Source organism: Takifugu flavidus, chromosome 7 (genome assembly GCF_003711565.1).
Source record: "Takifugu flavidus isolate HTHZ2018 chromosome 7, ASM371156v2, whole genome shotgun sequence".
NCBI lineage: Eukaryota > Metazoa > Chordata > Actinopteri > Tetraodontiformes > Tetraodontidae > Takifugu > Takifugu flavidus.
In genome coordinates this window covers 13,107,737-13,131,327 of record NC_079526.1, presented here as the reverse complement: position 1 = coordinate 13,131,327, position 23,591 = coordinate 13,107,737, and the positions used below count along the sequence as shown (strand labels likewise).

Here is a 23,591-nt window from a genome sequence, read left to right as displayed (position 1 = left end):
GTGTGTGTGATGTCACGGCCTCCCTGGCTCCCTGTTTGTGTGAAGCCGTCGCATTCGCGGCGTAATCTCCACAATCATCGGCATTTCCCAGCTGCTGCAGCCTCCGTGTCGCAGGATGGTTTCCCATTGTTCCCCAGATTACGGATAATAGATCGAGATCCGTGAGGGCGGCGAACGTTTGGACTCAGCTGCCGCTCTGTCCCCTCAGGTCCAGGACACGTCCTTCATCCTCTGCATCGTGTACGTGCAGCCGGAGATCCCGGTGAAGCAGCTGAAGAACCTGAACACGGCTCCCAGCTCCAAGCTCCTGTACCACCGCTTGGACCTGCTGGGCCAGCCCAGCTCCTGCCTGCACTTTAAGCAGCTCGCAACAGTCGGTAAGATGGCCGCCCCTCCCCCCCCGGGCTCGTCCCGCAGACGCGCGCTGGCGTTTGACTCTCTCCGGTTCCCGTTTTCATCTCAGAATCTCCCACGGTGATGCTGGCGGCCGGCAGCTTCTCCTCTCCTTACGAGCACCTCAGCCAGCCCGAGACGAAGCGGATGGTGGAGCACTACACCGCCTACCTGAGCGACAACACCAGGCTCATCGCCAACCCAGGACTCAAGGTACCGACACCTGAGCCGAAACCACGGCGCCGATGCGGTGGCGTTAATATTCAGGGGGGTTAAAAGGGTAAAACCGCCGTTCTGACAAGTTCCCGTCAGATTTCTGGGAATAACAGGAAGTGAAGTATTGAAATTCCGCTGGAAATGTGATGGGTTGCGAAATAAAACTGTAAAATGTGCAAAAAGAGAATCATTTTCTGCTTCTGTCAGCTCATCCTGTCAAAATGGAAAATGTTTTAAATGAAACTCTTCACTGCATCTTTAAGAAAGAGACAAACCCCATGTGGTTTTGGCACTCTGGCTACATTCCTGTCCTGGGGGGGAGCTTAAAATCTGATTCCCAGGCTACTCTAAAGGACCCCCGCCATGACCTCATCAGAGGTTTGAGGCTGAGGGATGTGATATTTGTGCTCCTCTTTTCCTCATTAGCTCCTTTTTTAAACGAATCCCCGATGAATGAGCCTATCTTAATGTCGCAGTCGTCATCAGACGCTTCCGTCTAAACTAAATTCAAGTTACAGTTTGTCTGAAAAAGTCTGTTTTTGTTGACGACCGCATTCTTAAGTCGCCACCCACCTTAAAAAGCTTCTCCACCTTCCTCTCCTCTCCCTCTTCCTCCGCTGCCCTCTGCAGTCGTCTGTCAGGAACGAGGTTATGGCGACCAGTCATGTCACGGATGAGTGGATGACGCTAATGGAAATGAGTAGCCTCAACTGCTACATTGTGCGCCGTTACATAGCAACGCCCAGCGGGGTGCTGCGGATTTACCCGGGATCCCTGATGGACAAAGCCTTCGACCCGACCCGAAGACAATGGTGAGGCCGGTGAGGGGCGGGAGGCAAGGAGCCGCGAGGGTGCACGAGCACGCGTGTGGTGGCATGAGAGGGTTTGGGGTCGGCTGCGGGCGTTTCCGGTCGCATCGCTGTCCTGATTCATCCGGGCATCTCTCGTAGGTACCAGCATGCTGTGGCTAACCCCGGCCTCATCACCTTCACGGGGCCGTACCTGGATGTGGGCGGGGCTGGTTACGTCGTCACCATCAGTCACACCATTCACGCCTCCAGGTGAGAGCACGAAGGGCTCGTCGCTTATGCAGTTCAGTGCGTAGGCGGGATCCGAACGTCGCACCACAGCTCGCAGCAGCATATGCTAGCAAAGATTTTCTAGGTGCATTTAAGTTCAACTTTTGGATGTTTTTGGGAGCTAAATTGGGTTCATATTTTGTTCCACGTCATCACACGGCTGGCTGATCCAACGCTAAACACAACCCGGGAAGTAAACATAAATCTACGATCCCTCTGGCGTCACATCTGAGCTGATTTTCTTTTTTCTGGCCACATTGGAAACTCTGTTCAGCTCCAAATGGATCAAACAGTCAGAGACTCGATGTCAAAGTATCAAACTTGGTGATTCTGAACCTCGCCGTCGTTTAACTAAAGCTTTAGCCAATAGTGTTTTGTGTTTCTCTATTTTTACCACCCTGGAGGTCATGTTAGCAGAACATGTGATCTTCTAAGATGTGAGATAATTAGAGGTAAGCTGAAGTAGACGGTTGACCTTTTTTTGGCTTCAGGGTTGAGTCACAAGTGACTGGGTGCCCCCCCCCCCCCCCTCCCAGTCTAATCTGGCTTCAGCTATCTCAAAGTGTTCCAAAGCAGCCGCAGGCGAGCCACTCCAACCACTTCCCTCAGCTCTTGGCTGTTGCACCTTTGTGTTTTGGCTGGGCTGTTTTCCGAGGCGGCCCGTTGGATTCGGAGGCTTTCAGAAGTGCGTAACTCCAGCTGCGATTAGGCTGTTGATGCCAAAACACTGTAGGGAAGGATAAAGCACGCCCGTTGGCTGTCGTGCATGTGAAGGTAGATTATAAACACTGCGTACAAGTGTTTGATGCATGGACAGTTCAGAGTCGCGTTTCAGTTGTTGTGGCTAATGCTAATGCTAGCTCAGCATTCAGCAGATCATACAGTTGGCAGCAGGAAAGTTCAGGTTTCCCCTCTAACAGGAGCCATTTCTCCCTCTGTTTGCAGCTCACAGATGGCTCCTGGTTATGCCGTGGCCGTGATGGGTATCGACTTCACTCTGCGCTACTTTTACAAGGTTCTGCTGGATCTGCTCCCCATCTGCAACCAGGACAAGGGCAACAAGATAAGGTAGGAACTGGGAGGATTTGGCCGGTCTGCGTCTCTGCTGCACATCGTGCCATCTCCCTGTTATCAGTTTCTGGTTTCTGATTCTTTTGGCTTAAAAAGAAAAGGTTTTGCTGAGCAGGAACTAAACTTGCAGAGTGATGAGAAGAAAAAAGGGAAAGAGGGAAGGAGAGATAAGCTGATTATCACAGCATTCCAGCTGGGGATGTGGCGCTGTTGTTGTCTCAGTCCGCATACCTTCCCCAGCTTTATGCCCCCCCACATATCTTTTGTCCTCCCTCTTCTCTCATAGTTCCAAATTCTTTCCCTCTTTCTCTTCTGCTCTCTGTCGGTGTTCAGCAGCCATATAAATCAGGATTAGCCCCATAAAAGGAGCTCTGTTCGGCACAACCGTTTCAAAGTTTGATTTTTTAAAAAAGCATATAATGAGCAATGTTCAGCAGGCCGAAATTCGATAAAATATTTGATGAAAATGGTGGAAAAAAAGACTGAAATTAGTAGATAAATGAGACCAAATGAGAAGAAAAACAACATACTTCAAAAGCTCCATCAGCCTCAATAGTTGATGTCATGATTTTGCTATCTTAATTTTAATTGATTAATGTCCATCCCAGGTGCTTCATAATGGAGGACAGAGGCTACCTGGTGGCTCACCCCACTCTCATTGACCCCAAAGGTCACGCCCCTGCAGAGCAACAGCACATCACACACAAGGTAAACAATCGATTGCCACTATCTCACACAAATATACACACCTTAAATATTCCTTTCAATGGTTAGGTTTTTCTCTTTTCCCCTCATCTTCTCCACCTTCTCTTCAATTTTATTGACAGGAGCCGCTGGTGGCCAATGACATCCTGAACCATCCCAACTTTGTGAAGAAAAACCTGTGTAACAGCTTCAGCGATCGCACCGTGCAGCGTTTCTACAAGTTTAACACCAGCATAATGGTGAGAGTCGAACAAATTGAGGCCATTACTGTCCATTTTTAGGCACTTTTCAACGCGTCAAACAAAATATATGAATATGTGATGTGTAGCGCCGCCATCTTGTGGACACCTTAGGTGTTGCAACGTTAGATTGCGAAAGACTCATTGTAAACTTTAGTGTTTAAATTCTAATGTACCAAATTTAAAATGCAACATGTTTTTGTCCATACAATTTTTAAATAAAATGTGAATGTGAGTATAAAAGGATATATTATTTTAGAGTCACATGTCTCTTTCCATATTAGTCAGGCTGTTCATGTAATTTCCTTTAAATTTACAAATGCTTCGCTGAGGCTGTATGTTTCTCTTTTAGGGGGATCTAACCAACCTAGTTCATGGGAGCCATTGTTCTAAATATCGACTGACCCGTATTCCCGGCACCAACGCCTTTGCCGGCATCGTCAACGAGACGTGCGACTCTCTGGCGTTCTGCGCCTGCAGCACGGTGGACCGGCTGTGTCTCAACTGTCACAGGTTCCTCCTTCAGACTCTCAATACGGTCTCTGTTTCTGTCAGTATGATACAGATGTCTTATCGGAACAAAAACCAGTTACAGACGATCCTTTTGTCGGGAAAGCTCTGCTAATTGGTCATTGCATGTTGAAAATCTGGATTTAAAAGGTTTTCTGCCATTTTTCTCTGGAATCCTCTGTGATGTTTGTCAAAAGGATTTCCATAAACTGTCTGATGGAAGACTTTCGAGATGAACTGTTTTGTATTTTCTTCCACAGAATGGAGCAGAATGAATGTGAATGCCCGTGTGAGTGCCCCCTAGAGGTCAATGAGTGTACTGGCAACCTCACCAACGCAGAGAACAGGTGGGTGCAGGTCTACGCAGCATTTAAATTCACTGCTTCATGGCATGAACACAGTTTGAATAAAAGGACTTTATGCTTTCTTTCTCATACGTTTGTGTGGGCGGCTCACCAGAACAGAAGTGTAGTAACGTTAGCATTGACCCACATCCGGCGTGCGCTGTCTCTCTGATGGAGCTCTATCAGAGGGCCCGTTCTGTGCATTTGATGTAATAGTTTCTGCTCCCATTTGTTTGCTGCAGGAATCCGAGCTGTGAAGTCCACCAGGAGCCCATCAGTCTAAATGTGATCGATTCCACTCTGCAGGACACCCTGCCCCAGTGTATCAATACCCGCTGCAGCCAAAGATTCACCAGCAGGTAACGACTTAAACGATAGCTGTTTAGTATATCTGCATGAGTCAAAGTTGAATCTGTAGTTGATTAATGTAGAGCGGTGCCACATACGTGTTTCAAATTAACCAGTCGGAGGAAGGATTAGAGCTAAATTAGCAAACTGGCATTCTCAAATACTACAAGGTGCAAGTTACTTGGAATTGTGCTCAATTCTTCCACACGTTTCTTCGCATTAATGTGGATCTATCGTGAATCAAGTGACGCTAGTGAAACAGCGCCCCCCAGTGGGTGTCAATGGTGCGTTCAAATGTGCTTTTCAAGAAACTAATGAATGCGTCACGATAACACATGAAAGCAAACAATTAGGAAACCTTAATAAAATAACGTCGTAATGATTAAAAGCCGATTAAAAGTTTTATTCCTATTTCTAATTCCTCAATTGTGGTGTTCCAGTGATTGTTTCGGTGTGCTGGACTGCGAGTGGTGCACAGTCGACAGTGACGGCAAGACTCACCTGGACAAGCCATACTGCGCCCTGCAGAAAGAGTGTTTTGGGGGCATCGTGGGTGCAAAGAGCCCCTATGCAGACGGCCTGGGACTGATGGGTGAGTGGACTCCAGCCCAGGAGAAGGAACCCAACTGTTGAAGTGATGGATTATGGTCTGGAGGAGAGGAGCGTCTTCATGTTGACTTGTTGGATGTTGCCCTTTCAATGTCCTTCTCTCTATGCTCTGTCCACTCTCCAGATGAGGAGGTAGCATCTTTAAACATGATCAAGAGCGCCCCCGTGGGTCCAGTGGCCGGGGGCATCATGGGATGCATCATGGTGTTGGTGCTGGCTGTTTACGCCTACAGACACCAAATACACAGACGATCTCACCAGCACATGTCGCCGCTGGCAGCACAGGGTGGGTCTGAGCGTGGCCGTCTTTGCTTTTTAACTTAAAGGTGATGTTTGTAGCCAAATCTGCTCATTAGAAACGCAACCTGCTGCAGTAAAACGGCATCATTAGGTGTTCTACAGCTCTCCTGATGATAAAGAACCACCAGTTTTGATCACATCCATCAACATGTGTGTAAAGACATTGTAATATTGAACCTCTATAAAGTTGCTGGTGTTGAACTTCCCGGTTTCACATGCAGACATTTTCTGTAAATGTCAAGCAGTTCTCAAGTGGAACAATTAGCAAAGCGAGATCCTTACCTTCCTGCTGTTCCTCAGCATGACTGACACAACCCAAAAAAAGCGTGTGAAATGCTGTTGGAACAGCCGTGGCCTCCATGTTTCATTTTCTTTCTTGTTCCCATTATCCTGGCGCTGCTTCAGAAATGTCAGTGCGAATGTCAAACCTGGATAATGAGAGAGACGAGCGGGATGAGGACAGCCACGAGGACCGAGGAATCAGTGAGTACAGCTTGGATTAGACGGCGCGCTGTCGGTTGATCGGCTGTAAACGCCGCTGTTTTCTGCCCACGTCCAGTCAGCAACACGCGCTTCATCGCTGCGGTGATCGAGCGGCACACGCACACGCCTGAGCGGAGGCGGCGGTACTGGGGACGGTCCGGGACGGAGAGCGACCACGGTAAGAACTGTCAAATAAAAGCACCAAAACTATCCACTTCCTAAGCAGCAGTTGTGTCACGACTGACCGAGAGGTCGACGGTTGTGTGTTTTCCACTGTTTTTCCACTTCCTGTGTCGTTCGATCACGTCCCAGGCTCTTTATTCTGGCCCGTGTGTGGCGCTCGCCCCTGTTTGTGGAGCTTAAAGTCTGAAGCGCTGCGAGCGTGGACGGACACTTTCATCCACGCAGCCTTTTACCGCCTACATATCGCATCACTCCACTTCCTGGCAATGAGTGTTTTCAATAAGAGTTGCGTAAGCGGTGAGCGAATAGAGAGAGGAGAGTGGGCCGGGGCTGGATGGGGAGCTGGACAGCTGAGGAGAAAGACGTGTGAAGGCCGGCGTGATAAAATACATAACCGCGCTCCAGCAGCACCTGCAGCTCTCTGACGCACTTTCAAACTAGAGGCCATCAAACCAAACACTGGTCGCGCGGTGCCTTCGCACAAGCTGGTGAACGTTGGCTCTCAGCAGATCAAATATGTGCTGTAGATGAGCAAAACCTGAGCTAATTTTAATTTACAGGCATTAATGGTCTGATTTGCTAGTTGTTTTAAAGTCAGGGACAATGAAAAAGCTTTTTCCTGTAATGTTTTGTGGCTGTTAGATCATCTTTCCCAGCCACTCAGCTTAAAACCCTCCCCAGGAACGGCTGGAGGTAAATCTGTCAGTATAAACGTTCCACTTCCTGTCATCGTCCTATATGGATCGGTGGAAGTTCAGTGTGTTGTTTCCCTCCGACCCAGTAATCCCATTCCTCAGGGAGAGCTTAAAGCTGCCTTCCCACTGCGTCTCTCCGCGTATCCGGGCCGCCATGTTGGCTCCTGCTACCGTCTCCTCAGGCTACATGTATGTTCAAGATGTTCAGGAAGATGGTCATAAATATTCAATGTTCTTATGAAATCGGAACATGCTTTCATCAACATTGTAAATGTGTCTTCACGTGAACATTTAGGACTCCGCATCATTTATTTATTACATCACTTCCTCTAAACTAAACTGGCTGTGGGGGGGATTTATCCAAATGTTCCCGGATCAGAGTCGGATCATTTTGCTGGAATTGGGACCCGACGCCTCTGATCCCGTCTGTGCCGTGTGTGTTCTGTGTCCAGGTTACAGCACCATGAGTCCGCAGGAGGACAGCGAGAATCCGCCCGGGAACAACGACCCGCTCTCCGCCGGGGTCGACGTGGGAAACCATGACGACGACCTGGACCTGGACACGCCCCCTCAGACGGCGGCGTTGCTCAGCCACAAATTTCACCCCTACAGACACACGCACACACACCACCACCCCCTGCACACACACCACCTTCAGGCCGCCGTCACCGTCCACAGCGTGGATGCCGAGTGCTGATCCTCCTCCCAGAGATGGAACTCTGTGAATTAAAGCCTATTTTTAACAGATTTGTGCTGGATTAAACAGCACTGATGGAGGACAGAGGGATGGATGGATGGATGGACATGCTCCTGGACTCCATGATGGGATGGATGTTTAGGTGGGTTTTAGCTGGATGGTTTATTTTCTGGGTAGTTTTTGGCATCTGAATCTCTGCGCGGGCACACAGCAAAGCAGGGAGTTCATTAAAACACTTTCTGAGCACATAAACGTTAGCTGGAGTCCCCGAGGGGGGACACATGCCTCATGTCAACACTTCATCGAACCAGGAGGATAAACTATCAGGTCTGGAGTTCCACAGAGACCACTGCGAGGTTGTCTGACTTCAGCCTGGGATGTCTTTTGGATCTCATCATGGATTCTTCAGCTTTGCTCTCCTTGGTTGTCCAGATCGACGCTCCACCGATGGTTTCCTCCAGATTGACGCGGTACCATTTGGGAAGATATTTGGATATTCAAGAAAATCTAAAACAATCTCCGAAATAAGAGAAGGGACAGGTTTTATTTCTACTATTTATTTCAGATTTTTCTCAGCCACTAACATGAGCAGGAAGTAGTCGGGAGGACAGTTGCCGATCGGACTCGGCTCGTTGTTTTAACGTGGGTGGTCTGAAGCCAACACCGAGGATCTCTGAAGCTTGGTCAACGGCTCATTTTACTGCCCATTTTCTTTCTTTTTAGATTGTGTTTCAGTACCAGAAGCCTTTAATGAGCTTTTGCCCTCCATCAAGGGCAAATCATTTATGGAGGAGAATAAACGAAGACCTAAATCAGATGAGCTCCTTAAGCATTCAGGTACTTTAAAACCAACAGAACGACGAGCTTTATTTACTGTACCTCCTGTCAGAGCGGCCTGGAGCAGCGAACGGCTCATATTTACTGTACAGAAACACTGAGAATCACCTCAGCACATGCAGGGAGGAGGCTGGCTAGGATTCAGAAGGAAGAACTGATGGCCGGCTGCTCTCCGGTGCACCGTGTACCTATGTTGGATGTGCTGCAGGAGCTCACTGATGGTGGTCCCTCACCAAGAGGGAGTGGGCCTGGTGCTGCTGCTGCTCTCTCACACCCAGCTCCTTTGTGATTAACCACTCAAAATGTCTTTTATATGAAACATCTCTGGTTTTAGCAGTGTGTGTGTGTGTGTGTGTGTGTGTGTGTGTGAGTGTGAGAGAGAGAGAGAATGTGAAAAAAGAACGACTGGCCACCCGAAAATCTTCAGCCATGCATTATTGTATTTGTTTCCTCGTATAGCTTTAGAGAACTACAGGTGAGATGATTATTACTAAGAAATCCACTTATTTTTATCCTGATGAAGAGTCGCTCGGCCCGTCTGCCAATCCGTCGGGTCAAATCAAGCGTAGATACGAGCTCAAATAGCTACTATTGTTCCGTGCGCTCCATATTTTTAATGTCGGTAAGAAAGGATGTACTCTCCAAATGATGCTCACGTGTTTTGGTTTTTTTAGCTGTTCATGGTGTCTCGCTATAAATATCTGACGCCTTGGATGTTTATGGTTGTGTTTTTTTTATGTTTTTGTTTTCCTTTAGGTCCATATTGGATGGAATTCAGTACTTAGAATTTTTTTTAATGTTTCAGAATTTTTCTGGGTTTTATTTCTCTGTGAACAAACTTTTATTTGCAAACTAAGATATTGGTGACTCTCCTCACAGGCCGAAACCCGGTTCCCGTGCACTCGGGACCTAGCATACCGATCCAGGTCTATTGCTGCAATTTTTACTATTCTAATAATATCAGATCATCAGCGTATTTGAGAGCTACGAATCTGTCAAATAATCCTGCCACCTGTGATAAAGCAGCCATTTTAAACACACCGGACGTCGGTGACCTTCAGAGTGCTGCTCTAACAGCTCTGTTGGGGATTCCCTCAAGTTCCAGAAACATGTTTGGGCCAAAAGATCTTTTGCTGTTGAAAGGAAATTTCCTTCTTTTTTTTATTACCCACGACACATCAAAGCAGTCTTGTAGCATTGAAATGCTTTGTGGGGCACCTTTCCTCCACTAGTTGCAAGCATTTCTGTGTAGAACTTTAAAAACAGTATTTACTGTCGTGCAAATGTGTGTGTGTGTGTGTGTGTGTGTGTGTACAGAAGTGAGTCAAAATGTACTGAAGGAACATGTACCCCCACCCCATGTATCATATAAAGTTATCAAATTGAAATTTATTGCAATGTGAATGTGATAAAGTCCATTTTACACTTAAAAGCTGCGTGGTTGTTTTGTTAATTCCATTAGCATTAGCTTAATGAGCCACGGCGACCGAGACCCTGTTACTGTTTGGCTTAAAATGTGATTTTTATATCTCGCCTGTTGTGTCGCTTCAGCTTTTTGATCCTTGATGCAGGTGAAGCTTCCTCCTGGTCTATCTCTGCTCTTACGAGCTGCTGTCCTTGTCCCGACATTACAGAAGGTAACTCTTCTTCCTCCTCTTCCTCTCTGCTCCACACAGGTACATTTATCGTGCCAGAAAAAGCTGCTCTTCAGGGGCGTTCTGGCCTTGTTTAGTAGTGACTTCAACCCTGCTGCTGTTTCACTCCAGAATAGCGTCTGACCCAATATGTCTTTTGTCAATAGGAACATCCTCCGATCCTGAGTTGGACTCTGCTTCAGTTATAAATTGAGAAATGGTGACTGAAGTGTTGTCGAGGCAGATCTGAGTTATTCATGACGTTCTGTGTGGAGAGAGTTTGGTGCCAGTGAGCACAGATGGAGAGACGGGACTGGGATGTTCACTAAATGTAGACACCATCAAACCTGTGCTTGAGCCCGCAGAGGTGTTTCTTCTCTGCTCTAACACGCAGCATGTCTGAACGCACCATCAAACCGTGGCCATCGTCTCAAAGGTGTCAGCCTTCCACCAGATAAGAGGCTAAAACACACATTGGAATCAATTTTAATAAGATTATCTGATCCAGCGGCCATCTGTTCCAGCAACAAACGGTTCTATCAAACAGCATTTTAGCACAAATGTATTTTACAGTTGGAAGGAACACCTGGAGTCTTTGAAGACTGCAAACAGAAGATCAGTCAAAGTGCTTTCAAGCCTTCGTCTGATCTTCAAACTTTATTTGCATAACACCTTTCGCAATGCAAAGTGTTTATCCCGATGTAAGATGGGGGAAGAAAAAGAATAAATTAGGACACTGGGCTCAGTGTCCAAGTCTCTGCCAATTGCAGACGTGCGCTAGCAGCATGTTTGTGCTAGTTGGCCAAACAATGCTAAACAATGAAATCACTTAGTATTATTTACGTCTGTGTGACAAATGAAAAACCGTAGTTTGGGAATAATGAAGTTTGAAACCGATCTGATTCTTTGCCTTGTTAAATTATCTGTCTTTGTCCTTGTCTGAGATACTTCAGTGTAGAAATTCTATGGGGTGCAATGTGTGGTTGGACCCCGAGATGGGAGGTAAAGCTTCAGCTACACAAGAGGGGCAGAGCAGGATAAAACCTCACGTATGATGAGGCAAAGCTGCTCAATTATGCCGTAGCTACTTTACTCCCATCTTCCTTGAAATAGCTGTAAAATCCAGCAGTAATGTCTTTAATTATATCATTTTAATTCATTTTAAACCTTCAAACACTGGTTGGGCTTCTAGATGTGCAGTTTGGAAACCGGAGATATTAAAATAGATGCAACATTCTCATCACATATTAATTTGCTGACCACATAAAAGAGGCCTCTGGTGAAGACGTGCGCTCATGGCCACAGTAATTAGGGCACGGATTGGACAGAGGACTCCTGTAGAAACTGTCCCGGTGGGTTGCGGTCAGCCATTTTTAGTAGGTCACCGGCCTCCTGCTCTCCTCTCTGCTGCCACGGCGAGTGAGGAAAAGCCACATATTTGAACGTCTGATCATTTATGGCAGCGAACTCATGTGAGGAGCCTATTTTGTGTTGCTGACACGTCGGTAGAGCGATGCATCCGTGATGGCACCACACAATTACCCAGCATGGATACGCTCAGCCCTGACTCCCGTGCACAGAACCACTTTGCCCTCAGGAGCTCACCCAAACCCCCCCCACCTCCTATTCTTCCGCCTACCGAGCTCGTCCCAGGTGCCTGCCATGCCCGCTCAGCCATTCTGCCCACCCACGCCCGCGCACTCTCCATCATTTCCCTGCTTTCTTCCCTTTCCTACTCCCACCCCCTCCACAGGGCTGCCAATCACTGTTTTTGATAGCGAGGGACTAGCATCTGTCCTTGTTTTGGGTTGTCGAGCGGAGCTGCGTTTGATGGGCTTTGACCTCACAATGCACCTTGGAACCACTGTTAACTGTGTGTGGGTGACCTGAGTTTGACTTGTTGAGTTAATGTATGTGTGTATTAGGCGTGTAATAATATGGCGCCGGCTTCTGTCGGCCTCGGGGACCGAGGGTACAAATTAACTGTCCTCTCTCAGAAACATTGTTTAGCACCCAGTGGGATGATGCCTGCATCTCTACAGAATCCAACCGTGCATGTGACAAGCAAGTGTGGCTGTCTGTTCAGAACGCCGCTGTTCAGTGATTCATGTCCCCCAGGCTGTCGCCGCGCAGCAACTCTTGCAGAGGCTGCAGCTCAATCCCTGACTTCTCTTCTCCCTGCGGCCCCACGTTTCCATTCTGTTGTACCCAGGCAGCCGTGTCGTCTGTGTTGCTGCTGGAGATGGAACAGAAAATGAAAGTGACCTCGTGCTGTTGCACCGCCGCCTCCTCATCTCCTCAGGAAGCTGGTCCAAACAGGTTTGACTGAAATACTTCCTGCTGGGGGAGGATGGAGCGAGGATGTCGTCGTTATCGTCATATTACTGTAAATGGGGCTTCCTTAATCGTGTCTAATTAGGCCTCAGATCATTTTGGATCCATCTGGAGACGTTTATTTGAAAATTAAGTGATTAGTGCATCTTAAATTGCAAGTATTCTTTTCCAGTGATGCTTTTTATTAGTCTTAGCTGGTGATATTCTTATACGCTTGTGTTCTTTACCCTCTACCTGCAGATGCCTCCGGAAACTTGAACTTTCCTTTGGGATCAATACTGTGTAAAAGGCCTGTGGGGATGAGGCAGATTAGAACTATTAAACTAAAATTCCTTAGTGAGGGTGAAATCAATGACTTAATCTTTTAAAAACTTTTCCAAATTTCTAATTGTCTCTTGAGGTCCTCTCATCAGAAGTCTGAACTGTTAAACTCTGGACATTTAAATGTAAAGTAAAAGACTTTTATTATTATTTTTTAAAATGAAATGTAAATGCTGCAGGGTCCTTTTCCTCTACATGACATCCTGGTTGTTAACCTGACTGTGACTGGCTCTCCGCAGGACTCTCTCCCACCTCTCCAGCAGCCACCTGGTGAAACCATAGTGACAGTTGTGCTGCCGTGCTCTCGGGTGTCGCGCCTCCACCGCTCCCTCCGTGTTTGTGGAGTTTTCATTTTGTGGGCTTTTTCACCAACCCTCCCCAGCTGACAGGTGTCGCCGTGCCCCCGTTACTGACACTCACTGGTAATTTAAGCTCCAGTCGAGCAGTTCTGGCTGCCATCGGCTCTCAAAGGTTTTTTTCAATGACATCAGCTCACATTTCTTATTTTCTTGGTATCCAGAACAGTAAATAAACAGATCTTTTTCTTTTGCTTTCAAAACACCAATAAATCATTCAATATTAATGACTAATCAAAATAGTAATAATGTCTCCATTCGGAATTCCAGGATCGGATCAGCTAAAATTGATTTATTGGGAGCTTTTGGGCTAAAATCTGTCAGGCTGTCATTAGTTCAGCTGCGTGCACAAATAAGTCTTTGGTTGCCTGCAACATGAAATAAGAAGACTCAAATTGATGGATGAGGCTATTTGATTTATAAATAAAATAACATTTTGTCCGCTATTCTGCTTGAAATATAGAGTCCTTTTCCCCCGACCTGTGCCTGCCAGAGAGGCGTGTACACTCGACTGAAATGGTCATTCAAGTGGTCCATATACGCTCCGCAGTGATGCCTCGGCCACTTGGCAAGTTGAGATCATTTTCACCCACTGACAACTGTCATTGTCTGGACTCCAATCTGCCAAGAAATGCTTCACACAGATGGCGAGAGAGAGAGAGAGAGAGAAAGAAACGGAGGGAGAGAGAGAGAGATAGGAGGTTGGATTAGGCAGGATGATTCCTCCTGGCCTTTCCAACCTGGCATCCTAAAGATTTCTTCAGTGGGTTGATGTGTTTCTTCTGACATGCTTCTGGCCCCACCAGAGTGTAAATACACCTCCCGAGGGCGGGTATGGCGCGTGTGTGTCCCTGTCAGGGGCTCAGACGGCCCGAGGACGCTACAGAAGCATTGTGAGGACTCGGCGGGGAGCTCTCTTCCCTTTGCTTTTGCCAGGAGCAGATTTCCACCCACGGTGGGCAGGCGGGCGGCTCGATTCACTCCTAGTTTGGCATTCGCTGGATGACTTGGGTGGAATGGATGGAAGGCACACAGCCATTCATGGGCACATTACAGGGAACAGCAAAGCTGTGCTGCTTCACAGATATTTTCCAGTGAACCCTCTCTCTCTGTGACAAAAAGAATGCCTCGGATAATTTGGGTGACAGCAAGAAAATAAAGCAGCAATCCTCCTCGTACCCCTTCGCTTGAGGCTGTATGTATATATTTAGAACTTATTCACTGTAAATCATGTACTGAACCTTTGCCAGACGCTCGACGTGTCGCTGATCCGCTGCGATCCCCACAACCTGGAGATTACATAAAACACGACCTTTTTCTTCCATCTGAAAAGACAAGCAAATGACCACAAACAGCCAGGCCACAGTGTGGAGACCCCTGGCCCTTCCTCTCTAAGAGAACAGTTCCTTATTAGTACTCGCTCACACAATAAATATTTGCTCATTTTAGCGTCTAGACTCTGAAGATTCCTGCTAAATTTAACCGAGGTGTCTATTCCTGCATTTATAAGGAACAAGCCCTCCCTTGTTGTGACCTGGCTGGGATGACACCTTAAATGCATTCAGCGGACAGTTGGGGTCGCCAGGAGCCCGAGGTGGACCTCCACCCTGGCGAGCCATTAACTGGCAATTTACGCAACTGTCCCCATCAAATATGATATTTGCAGTTCAGCCGAAAAATGTACCAATTAAAAACAAAACCAAATCAAAATGTTGCGCGTATTAATGTGAGGGAATGCTTCATTATACGGGGAAGGAAGAAGTTAAAATATATTTGATATAATAACCAATGCGTTATTTTAGATGATGCGTAATCTGAACTATTGATTTAAGCTGTTATTATGTTATTTTACTTACTTTTATACCTCCCACACCTGCTCTCTCTCTCTCTCTTTCTCGCTCTCTCTCACACATACATGCACACACACACACTCGCACGCACACACACTTTCCGTGCAGCTACCCAAGATGGCGGCAGCCTCCTCCATCCAGCCGCCGAGCGTTCACTCTTCTCTGGCCGGGGAGAGCGCACTTTCCCCGGAGATGGACAGTCCCGAGAGTCGGCAGCCAGAAGATGAGGAGGCGGCCGCAGCGCAGCCCTCCGACTCGGGGATAAGCCTCCGCGACCTGCCGGACCTGGAGCCGGAGGAGATCGAGCGGAGGTTGGCCAAAACTCGGCAGGAGCTGAGCAACAGGAGGAAGATCCTCATCAAGAACCTGCCCCCCGACACCACCAACCAGGTAGTTTGTGCTGGGAAAACTGGAGGAAAAGTAGCGGGCTTCACTTTGGCTGCAGATGTTTATGGAAAGGAAAGATGGAAAGGTCGGGTTTGGTTTGCACGCATCTTACCACTTTTTCTGCGGTTGGCTGACATTAAAAAAAAGATTAATTTAAATTTAGAATTACATTTTTTTTAAAAAAACTTATCGAACAGTTCTCGAATTTAAATGGACACGTGTTTAGCAGCCACTTGTCATTTAGAAATAGTAGAGAATGTGAACTATTTGCATAAGCGCACTAATTAGTGACAATGGCTTCAAACTCTGCATTTAACCCCGCCTTTACACACCAGTAGTGAACACACAGGTGCAGGGGCACTTTACTGCATCCGAGGGTGCGATGGGGCTTGGGGGGTTTGTTCAGGAAGCGTCCCAGCCCATTTGAACCAAGACCAGTTCCTTTTCCTCTGAGCCATGAGCTGTAGGCATCATGTGCATTTTCATACAAAAATTATACAGAAAACCTCCACTAATATCATCATTTCAAGGCTGAGTTCCCTTTTATGTCCACACTGTTTACAAATGGCGTCATGTTTAATGTCCTGAAACCAGGTTTCATGTTTACAAGTAATGAAAACGCACGATTCCCCTTATTTCTTGAAAACATCTTGCTCAGTCCTCCTGTTTTAATGTGACCGAAAGGGCATAAATATCAGAATCAGAAATCTGTGTGTGTGTGTGTGTGTGTGTGTGTGTGTGTGTGTGTGTGTGTGTGTGTGAGAGAGAGAGAGGGGGGGGGCATTTGGTTTAGATGAGCGATGATGGCGAGCGAATACTGCTCAAAATGCTTCACCAATTCTTCCATATTAATGCTTTAAAACTCGTTTTTCTTTTTTTCTCTGCCGTTTAAACATCACAGGAGTTTTTAAGTATTCCACATATTAAATTACATCACAGTCCTCAATCCAATAGTGAAACTAGCTTCAGTGTTTTTTGTTTTTAGATGAGGATTTTTATCAAGTCGATACAGTTTCCAAATAATTCAGAAGACTGGATCAAAAATTCAATTTGAAAGGATCCAATTTGCATTTTGCAGCATGTTCTAAGTCACTTATTCACTCCTTTGCACGAACAGTAATCAGGGGAAAGCACTAATAAGCATAATCAGAACCATTGTAGCTTATCAAGAAAAATCCACATGTTGACAGGACAGCATCTTCCCCGGAACCAAAGTTCAGGATGAGGGAAAGTGCTCGTCATGTGTCTGATGCACTCAGCTGTCTCCACCTTTCATTGCTCTCATACACCATTAGTGGAAACTGGATTACACTCTGGATCCTATGTGTGAGTGCATGGAGCCGATGGTGCTGTGTCAGATATATGGCCCCGCTGACGTCTCAGCCAGGAGCGGCGGGATGGGAAAGATGACGGGGAGGGGGGGTTCTAGGAAAGGAAAGAGCACGTGGATTACAGTAGAGCACAATTAAAGAAGATCCTTTGGACGTATGATGGGACCTTCGGCGTTCCCTCCCAGACTGAAGCCTTTTTGACCTTTTAAATCAACCAATCAATCTTTATATAGTGTCTGTTACAATCCAAATTGTCCATAGGTGCTTTACAGATCCCAATAGCCTGACCCCCAACAAGCAAAAGTGGCAAGGAAAACTCCCCTTTAACAGGGAGAAACCTGGAGCAGGACCAGGCTCATATAGGGGGGACCCTCCTGCTGATGGCTGGCTGGGTGATGTTAGTAAGGATTCAGCGAATGAATCCTGGAAGTCAGCAGACGTCTATGAGGTCCCGCCCACATGACCACAGACCCAATGGCAGGCAGACCTCTGCTGCCAGGCGTAGTAATTCACCCTCTTCTCACTGCGTCACAATGCATCTGTACGTTAGTGTGATAGATGCTCAAACAAACCTGACATCTTGCATGTTTCAGTTAAGTCCAAGGAAAGAAACATGGGGGAGGAGTTTTTTCCTTTACTGCAGACCCCCAGCAGAGGGAGAAGTTGAGCAGTAACCAGAGATTAGAACACCTATACAGCACCTATACAACCCATCCACCCTGGCCGATAAAGAGACGTCCACCATCAATAGTTATATGAATATTTAAGTGCTACACGATCAAACAAACAAGCAAAAATATCAGGAATCAGCATTCTGAAGTCACGTCACACTATAGAAAACGCGTTATATTTGATGTCTGACAATAGAATATTTAAAAGTCTTGAACACTATATTAACGGATGGTGTGTGTTTGTCTGTGTGTGTGTGTGTGTGTGCGTCTGTGCAAGTAGACACATTAACACAAATCCATGTAAATGTGTGCTCAAGCTGTTTCCTTTCCTCCCACTTCCTCCTCCTGCTTTGCATGCTGTGTGTGTGTGTGTGTGTGTGTCTGTGTGTCTGTGTGTGTGTGTGTGTGTGTGTGTGTAGACTGGAGAGCCTGGCTCACCTTCATCACTTACTGTTCCCAATTTTAGTTTTTGAAATAAGATCAAGGAGGAAACGAGCAACCAAACCTCGATCTTTAACAGTTTACTCATTTAAGACATTTAAGAGTTTATGAATGTCGTAAAGATGCGAAAAGAAATAGATCAAATCTAATATTTGACTTAACCAAGCAAATACAAAAAGTGTGTTGGACTGGTTTTTAAAGCACACCGTCGGCCTGTTTGTCCTTCAGACGGTCACCATTTTTCCACCTGTCCTCCCAACAACATTTAGCCCGTAATAGTTGCTTATCATGATGTTACATGTGGACATTTGTTGCACACATTCAGATTCCAAAGTTCCACGTGAACATTTGGCCATAATTAGCATTAATTAGCATTAATTAGCCGCGACCCAGTACCATCATTGACATGCTGCTCTGGGAGGGTTGGATTGTTTTAATGATGAGTAATGGTGGATGCTGTTCTGTCCAAGTGTTATTGTCTACAATGAGCTGACAGACCAGGGTGCTCTGATAACTGTGGAGGACCGTGCACGTATGACTGTGTAACCCTCCTCTTAGTAAATCTGAATCATGTGCAACAAGCGCACGACAGATGAGCTGATCCAGCTACGGTCACCTCAGGTGCTGCTTCAGAGGAAATGACTAATGAGTTCCCGTCCTTCCTCCCTCGCCCTTTGTGACTTCAGCGCACATCCCATAAATGTCCTACCACCTTTGTTCCGTCGCATTAAACGCCCACAATCATCTGCTTATTTGGCACATCCTTCCTGATGATGATGATGATGCTGGTGGTGGTGGTGGTGATGATGCTGCAGCTGACAAATCAGTTGCAGGAGACTCCTGGAGAACAATGGAAACTGTCATTCTGTCATAGAAAAAGAAGTGGCAATAAAAGTCACTTTTGTGAGCCTTTATGGAAAAACAAAGAGAATTTCTCCCTTTTCAAGCCCTCCTGTCAAACGGCTCCTCTCAGTAATTCTCTGCAGCGTTCAGTCACCATCAGATCGTCCAAGGACAGAAGGTTCTGGGGGTTTCTGGGTCTTCATTCGGTTGGTCCACCTCAGCATATGTAGATGCCGTTTTGAAGCTTTCTGCTTTGTATCTGAATTTTGGCTACAATTTACTTTTCTTTTACTTATCTAGATGATTTGCTTTTGTAAGATTCACCTTGTTGATGCTTCTTCCAGGAGAAGCGTCGAGGCCTCTGAGCTCTTGTGTCTGTGGTGTCATTTTTCTGCTGCAGCACATCAAAGATGACAGATTATAACCCAGTAAAGTGTCAACTTTAATGTATATGTATAACAAAACCCCAGGGAAAGTTCAAAGGTCATGCACGACAGCAGAAATGGCCTCAATCCGCAGGTAAACTCGGAGGTTTGTGTTTGTGTAGCAGAACAGGGACCCACCTCCTCCATCACAGTTTAGCGTCGCTCACCGAAGCGAAACAAAAAGAACAAGGCAGATAAAGAGAACAGACATAAAGACAGAAGGATGGCCACACGGAGGTAGACCATTCAAAGTGAGGATAAAACCTTCTCTTCTCACTCTGCCTTTTATTTGAAGTCGGGCAGAATTGCTAATCTGGGTCAGCTATCCTCACTGCAGTGTTGTCTCAGTAGAGAAAGAGGTTATAAACAACTGTATACCATAAAAACATTAAGAGGAGAGAGGTGTGATTTGAATAATCAAATCGTGTTGAATTGTCAAATGTGTGCGAAAGCTCTTCAGAATTCCCGGAGCGATGCTGCTGAATAGTAACGAGGCGTGAAGTGGGAACGATGAGAAGTGGAAGGACGTGGGATGTGGGTTTTCCGAAAGAGGTGAGGGTAGTGTCATCAGTGAAACTCACCATGGTAACAAAGAATTAGCCTGGAGGGTTCAAGGTAGATATTAAAGAGAAGTGGACCCAATACAAACACCTGGGGGACACCGCGAACAGCCAGTAAAGGAGCTGTTCTCCACAGAACAACAGATTTAAGTTCTCTGGAATTTGCATATTGTCACATGATTTGAGACTGTGAATAGCCTCAAATGAATCAATGTATGGTGTGTGTGTGTGTGTGTGTGTGTGTGTGTGTGTGTGTGTGTGTGTGTGTGTGCATGTGGCTTATGATGGATTGGTGACCTTGTCCAGGTCAAGTATTGCAGGTTGTGACCATTAATTAGCAGTCCTTGTGATTAAATTTCTCCTGATGAACGTTGATTGTCTGAGAGCAGTTTGCTGTTGACACACCAGCGCACGAGGCTGCGCACGGTGTGTTTCCATTTGAAATCGGCTGTAGGCAGGACATCTTAATGGCCGTACGTCTGTAGGTTTATTCTGCGAGCATTTCTTTTATCACCACACTCCTTCAGAGCCCCTCTGCTGTTCAGGAAATACTTTTATCTATTAGCGCTCTTAATTAGGAAGCTGTTGAAAGAGCGTAGAGGGATTTGAGGGGACGAGATGTTGTGCACGTAAAACATTATTAAAACATGGTTTCTGAAAGAACCAACCTGCAACATATTCATCTTTTAATGGTGTTGGTGTGCTCAGCTGGCAAATTGCCCTATCAGAAAGGGTTTGACGCTGCCAACGTTCCTAAAGGTCCTTCAGACAGAGAATAACAAGTCAGCTTCATTCAGCTCTTGAATCATCTGCAGAAAACTGTCTCTTAACCACAAAAAAACGGGAGAAAAAGCTATTTGTTAAACTATTGTTATGTTGTTATTTTTTTGGAGCGAGAGAATAAAGTGTTGTTTTTGCCTTTCTTGTGAAAGCGCAGCTTTAAATGTCACAAATCTGCTGTGCGGAAAAGAAAGAACGCGCGGTGGGGGAAAAAGCAAAAGTGGTGGTGGTGGTGCTGGTGGGGGGGTGGGAAAGTGAAGCTCCACAAGATGAAGCAAGGCTCAAGTCGGCGGTAAATCCCCACACTTCCAAACAGGCTTATGTACTTTTGTCCAAATCCTGTTTTGTTGTCTTATTGCATTAGAGTTGTTAAATTCCCTGCAGCCTTTTATTATAATCACATATGCTTTTTGGATTAATGCCTCACAAGAGCTTCAAACATCAACTATCAACTCTGAGGAACACACTTTATAGACCTTCTTAATGAATATTGCTGCTATTATTTCCTCTTTCATTAAGGACTGCATCAGAATATACACAAATATATGAGTTAACCAGTATACTATTGAGTAGACGGGCATTTTTAAAACCCTCCTCCTGAGATTAAACAAATTCATTTATAATGGAATGTGACAGCCACACACAACGTGCAGCGTTTATGTCCCTGGTGAAGGTTTTTTCACTGCTTTGAGCAAAGTGGCCCTCGTTGCGCCCCTGTAATGTGAGTACACTCGGTCTGAAAAGGCCTTAAAAGTCCCATATAAAAGCACCTTCTACCTTCCTTCTCTCCCTGCCTCCATCAGCGAGCACAGCTCGCTCTGCTCTGCGTTTCAGGGACGAGGGAGTTGACCCCGCGTGGGCGGCCTTGCCGGGCCCACATGCAGATGAAACAGGCGTACACGTGACGTGTGTGAGTGGGCTGGGTGGTGGATAGAGCGAAGGAAAAAGGGATGAAGGCACATATTAAAACATCTCAGGCGCAGTAGAGATGAAATGGGAACAATACAAAAAGGGGCTTATTGTACCTGCATCAGGTGCTGCTTCCTGTCCTGCCAGAAATGTCGTGGGGATACGTAACAGATTGATTGAACTTCCATCAAACACACAGGTCACGGTTGGGACATTTTTCAAGTATTGAGAATAAAAGGAATGAGAGAGTGTGAAGCTCCTCGCTGATGTGCATCGTTCCGTAGACTTCCTGTTTCACCCCGGCTCACACGGTACTTGACAGTAATTGCTTTACACCGGTGACCTTCTCACTGCCATAAACTTTAGAGACTCAGACTCTCGGGGTGTTTTAGCGGCGTAAATCTATACATTGGGGAAGCGTAGACTGCAAGATCAACAGGTTAGCGTCGTTGAGTGAAGGCACCCTGTGGCAACGAGGGGATCTCTTGCTGCGCAGTTGCTTTTTAGCCTTGATTTCCTGGTTAAACCAGCTTTGGTTTTTTGTGCTTAATGAGAACTAACCTTATCTGTAGCCCTGAGACTCAGCCCTCACATCTCCTAGCAGCGGCCAGTTTACTGTGTCAACATTAGTCCTTAGAGGTCGGGATCGGTTCATCGCTCTTTGTCGCTCATAAATCCGGACTTGTAACTGAACCTTGATTGAGAGGTTTGGCTCTTGTCCTGCCCACATTGCCTGGACCGTCTCCATACAGTCTTGGGCCTCAAACTTTTTCAATGTGTGCACTTGTTGATGTTTAACAAAGTGCTGATGGTCAGCTTTGCTGACCTTTTATCTAAATGTCAGTAATACATGAAAGCTTGATTTTTAACCAGGATTTTAACCACTGAGTCTTGTGTTTGTCTGTTTATAGGAAGTCCATGAAATCCTAAAGGAATATGAGCTGAAATACTGTTTTGTCGACCGCAACAAAGGCACAGGTAAAACACTTTGACACAAACGCTTTGACACAAACACACCACTGTGTCTTTTATTTGTGAAGAACCTTGCTAGTGGCCAATGCAACCACAGGGTCTGGAGACCATCACCACGATAACAAACTCTTCCACAGGAGGTCGTGTGCAAGATGAGGTAGAAAAACCGAAGTCAAAACAAAAAAGACCATCAATTTACTGGTCAAATTGATCAACCTCCTGGTTAATACGGTTTGACTGTGGTTTCAGACAGTCCAGCAACTTTTCTAGGTTTGATTCTGTGTTTAGCATTTGTCAGTGTGCAGTTTGCACGTTGGGCTCCAGCTTCTGTGGGTGGTCTAAAGAAATTAGATGAATAGCGACTCTCACTTCCCCTTTTTGTGAGTGTGTGGATGCATGTGTGAGTGGTTGGGGTGTGTGTGCAGTGATGGGCTGGCGATTAAGCCGATGTCCTGTATACTGATTTAATTGCAGCGTGTGTGTTGGTGATGGTAGAACGAATGATCTTTTAGGCAAACAGAATGACTTTAATTAAATTAGATTAACTAATGACTAATTGATTTTGTCAGCTGTGCTTCACGCATGGTTGCAGGGCGTTACTTTTGGCCTGGTTTGTGTTCAAAAGTGTCGCTACAGTGTCTGAGATTAACTCGTCACCATCGCTTGTTGTTCTCGTGTTGCCAAATGCCGCTCGTGGATATCCCAGAGTTGATAACGAGCTTCTTGCAGGTCTAACGTGCTGCTCGTGGTAAAAGGCTTATCATCTCGTTGTTGATGCAGTGATTGTTGCTGCCACTACTATATAGTACATGTATATAGTAGTAACATCCTTTAGATCAAAAATCACATGTTAATATTCGATCCCTTCCTTGTTTTCAACTATCCTGATTCACTCCATCAGCAAAGATTTGATCTTAAATATGTAACCGAGTTGCTTCTCGCTGCATTTTTTCAATCTTTGGCTTCTCCAGTCGTCTCCCCGTCCTGCAGAGTGGGTCTCGTTCCAGGGAGATCTTACATTGTGCCTATATTTAGTCTGTCCAGGCAGTTAAGGGGCTGAAACATAAC

General features: G+C 46.1%; 2 protein-coding genes and 1 long non-coding RNA gene across 7 annotated transcripts in view; 2 read left to right on the top strand and 1 right to left on the bottom strand.

Annotated features, from left to right (window-relative positions):
- The window catches only part of cachd1 (cache domain containing 1), a 43,635-nt gene extending 33,494 nt beyond the window's left edge, over window positions 1-10,141 (top strand). For 2 of the 3 annotated variants that reach the window (XM_057038300.1, XM_057038303.1), the window contains 15 exons: window positions 209-377; window positions 464-606; window positions 1,240-1,421; window positions 1,560-1,670; window positions 2,634-2,756; window positions 3,368-3,467; window positions 3,587-3,703; window positions 4,056-4,216; window positions 4,474-4,560; window positions 4,800-4,916; window positions 5,346-5,497; window positions 5,639-5,800; window positions 6,220-6,297; window positions 6,374-6,475; window positions 7,628-10,141. In XM_057038300.1, the coding sequence (XP_056894280.1) occupies window positions 209-377; window positions 464-606; window positions 1,240-1,421; window positions 1,560-1,670; window positions 2,634-2,756; window positions 3,368-3,467; window positions 3,587-3,703; window positions 4,056-4,216; window positions 4,474-4,560; window positions 4,800-4,916; window positions 5,346-5,497; window positions 5,639-5,800; window positions 6,220-6,297; window positions 6,374-6,475; window positions 7,628-7,872 (2,049 nt within the window). In that variant the 3' untranslated portion in view covers window positions 7,873-10,141. The remainder of the gene's footprint in view (window positions 1-208; window positions 378-463; window positions 607-1,239; window positions 1,422-1,559; window positions 1,671-2,633; window positions 2,757-3,367; window positions 3,468-3,586; window positions 3,704-4,055; window positions 4,217-4,473; window positions 4,561-4,799; window positions 4,917-5,345; window positions 5,498-5,638; window positions 5,801-6,219; window positions 6,298-6,373; window positions 6,476-7,627) is intronic. The other variant, XM_057038301.1, reaches the window with a different exon arrangement.
- A 3,608-nt stretch (window positions 10,142-13,749) lies between these two features.
- LOC130529294 (uncharacterized) lies at window positions 13,750-14,681 on the bottom strand. The gene is made up of 2 exons (XR_008951541.1): window positions 14,596-14,681; window positions 13,750-14,463 (listed from the first exon to the last, which is right to left on the bottom strand). It is a non-coding gene; the product is annotated as an uncharacterized LOC130529294 (long non-coding RNA).
- Window positions 14,682-14,828: 147 nt separating this feature from the next.
- raver2 (ribonucleoprotein, PTB-binding 2) overlaps window positions 14,829-23,591 on the top strand; it is a 36,481-nt gene continuing 27,718 nt past the window's right edge. The window contains exons 1-3 of one of the 3 annotated variants that reach the window (XM_057039347.1): window positions 14,829-14,964; window positions 15,313-15,594; window positions 22,463-22,529. In XM_057039347.1, the coding sequence (XP_056895327.1) occupies window positions 15,322-15,594; window positions 22,463-22,529 (340 nt within the window). In that variant the 5' untranslated portion in view covers window positions 14,829-14,964; window positions 15,313-15,321. Of the gene's footprint in view, window positions 14,965-15,279; window positions 15,595-22,462; window positions 22,530-23,591 lie in introns of those variants that run through there. The other 2 variants (XM_057039348.1, XM_057039349.1) reach the window with 2 other exon arrangements.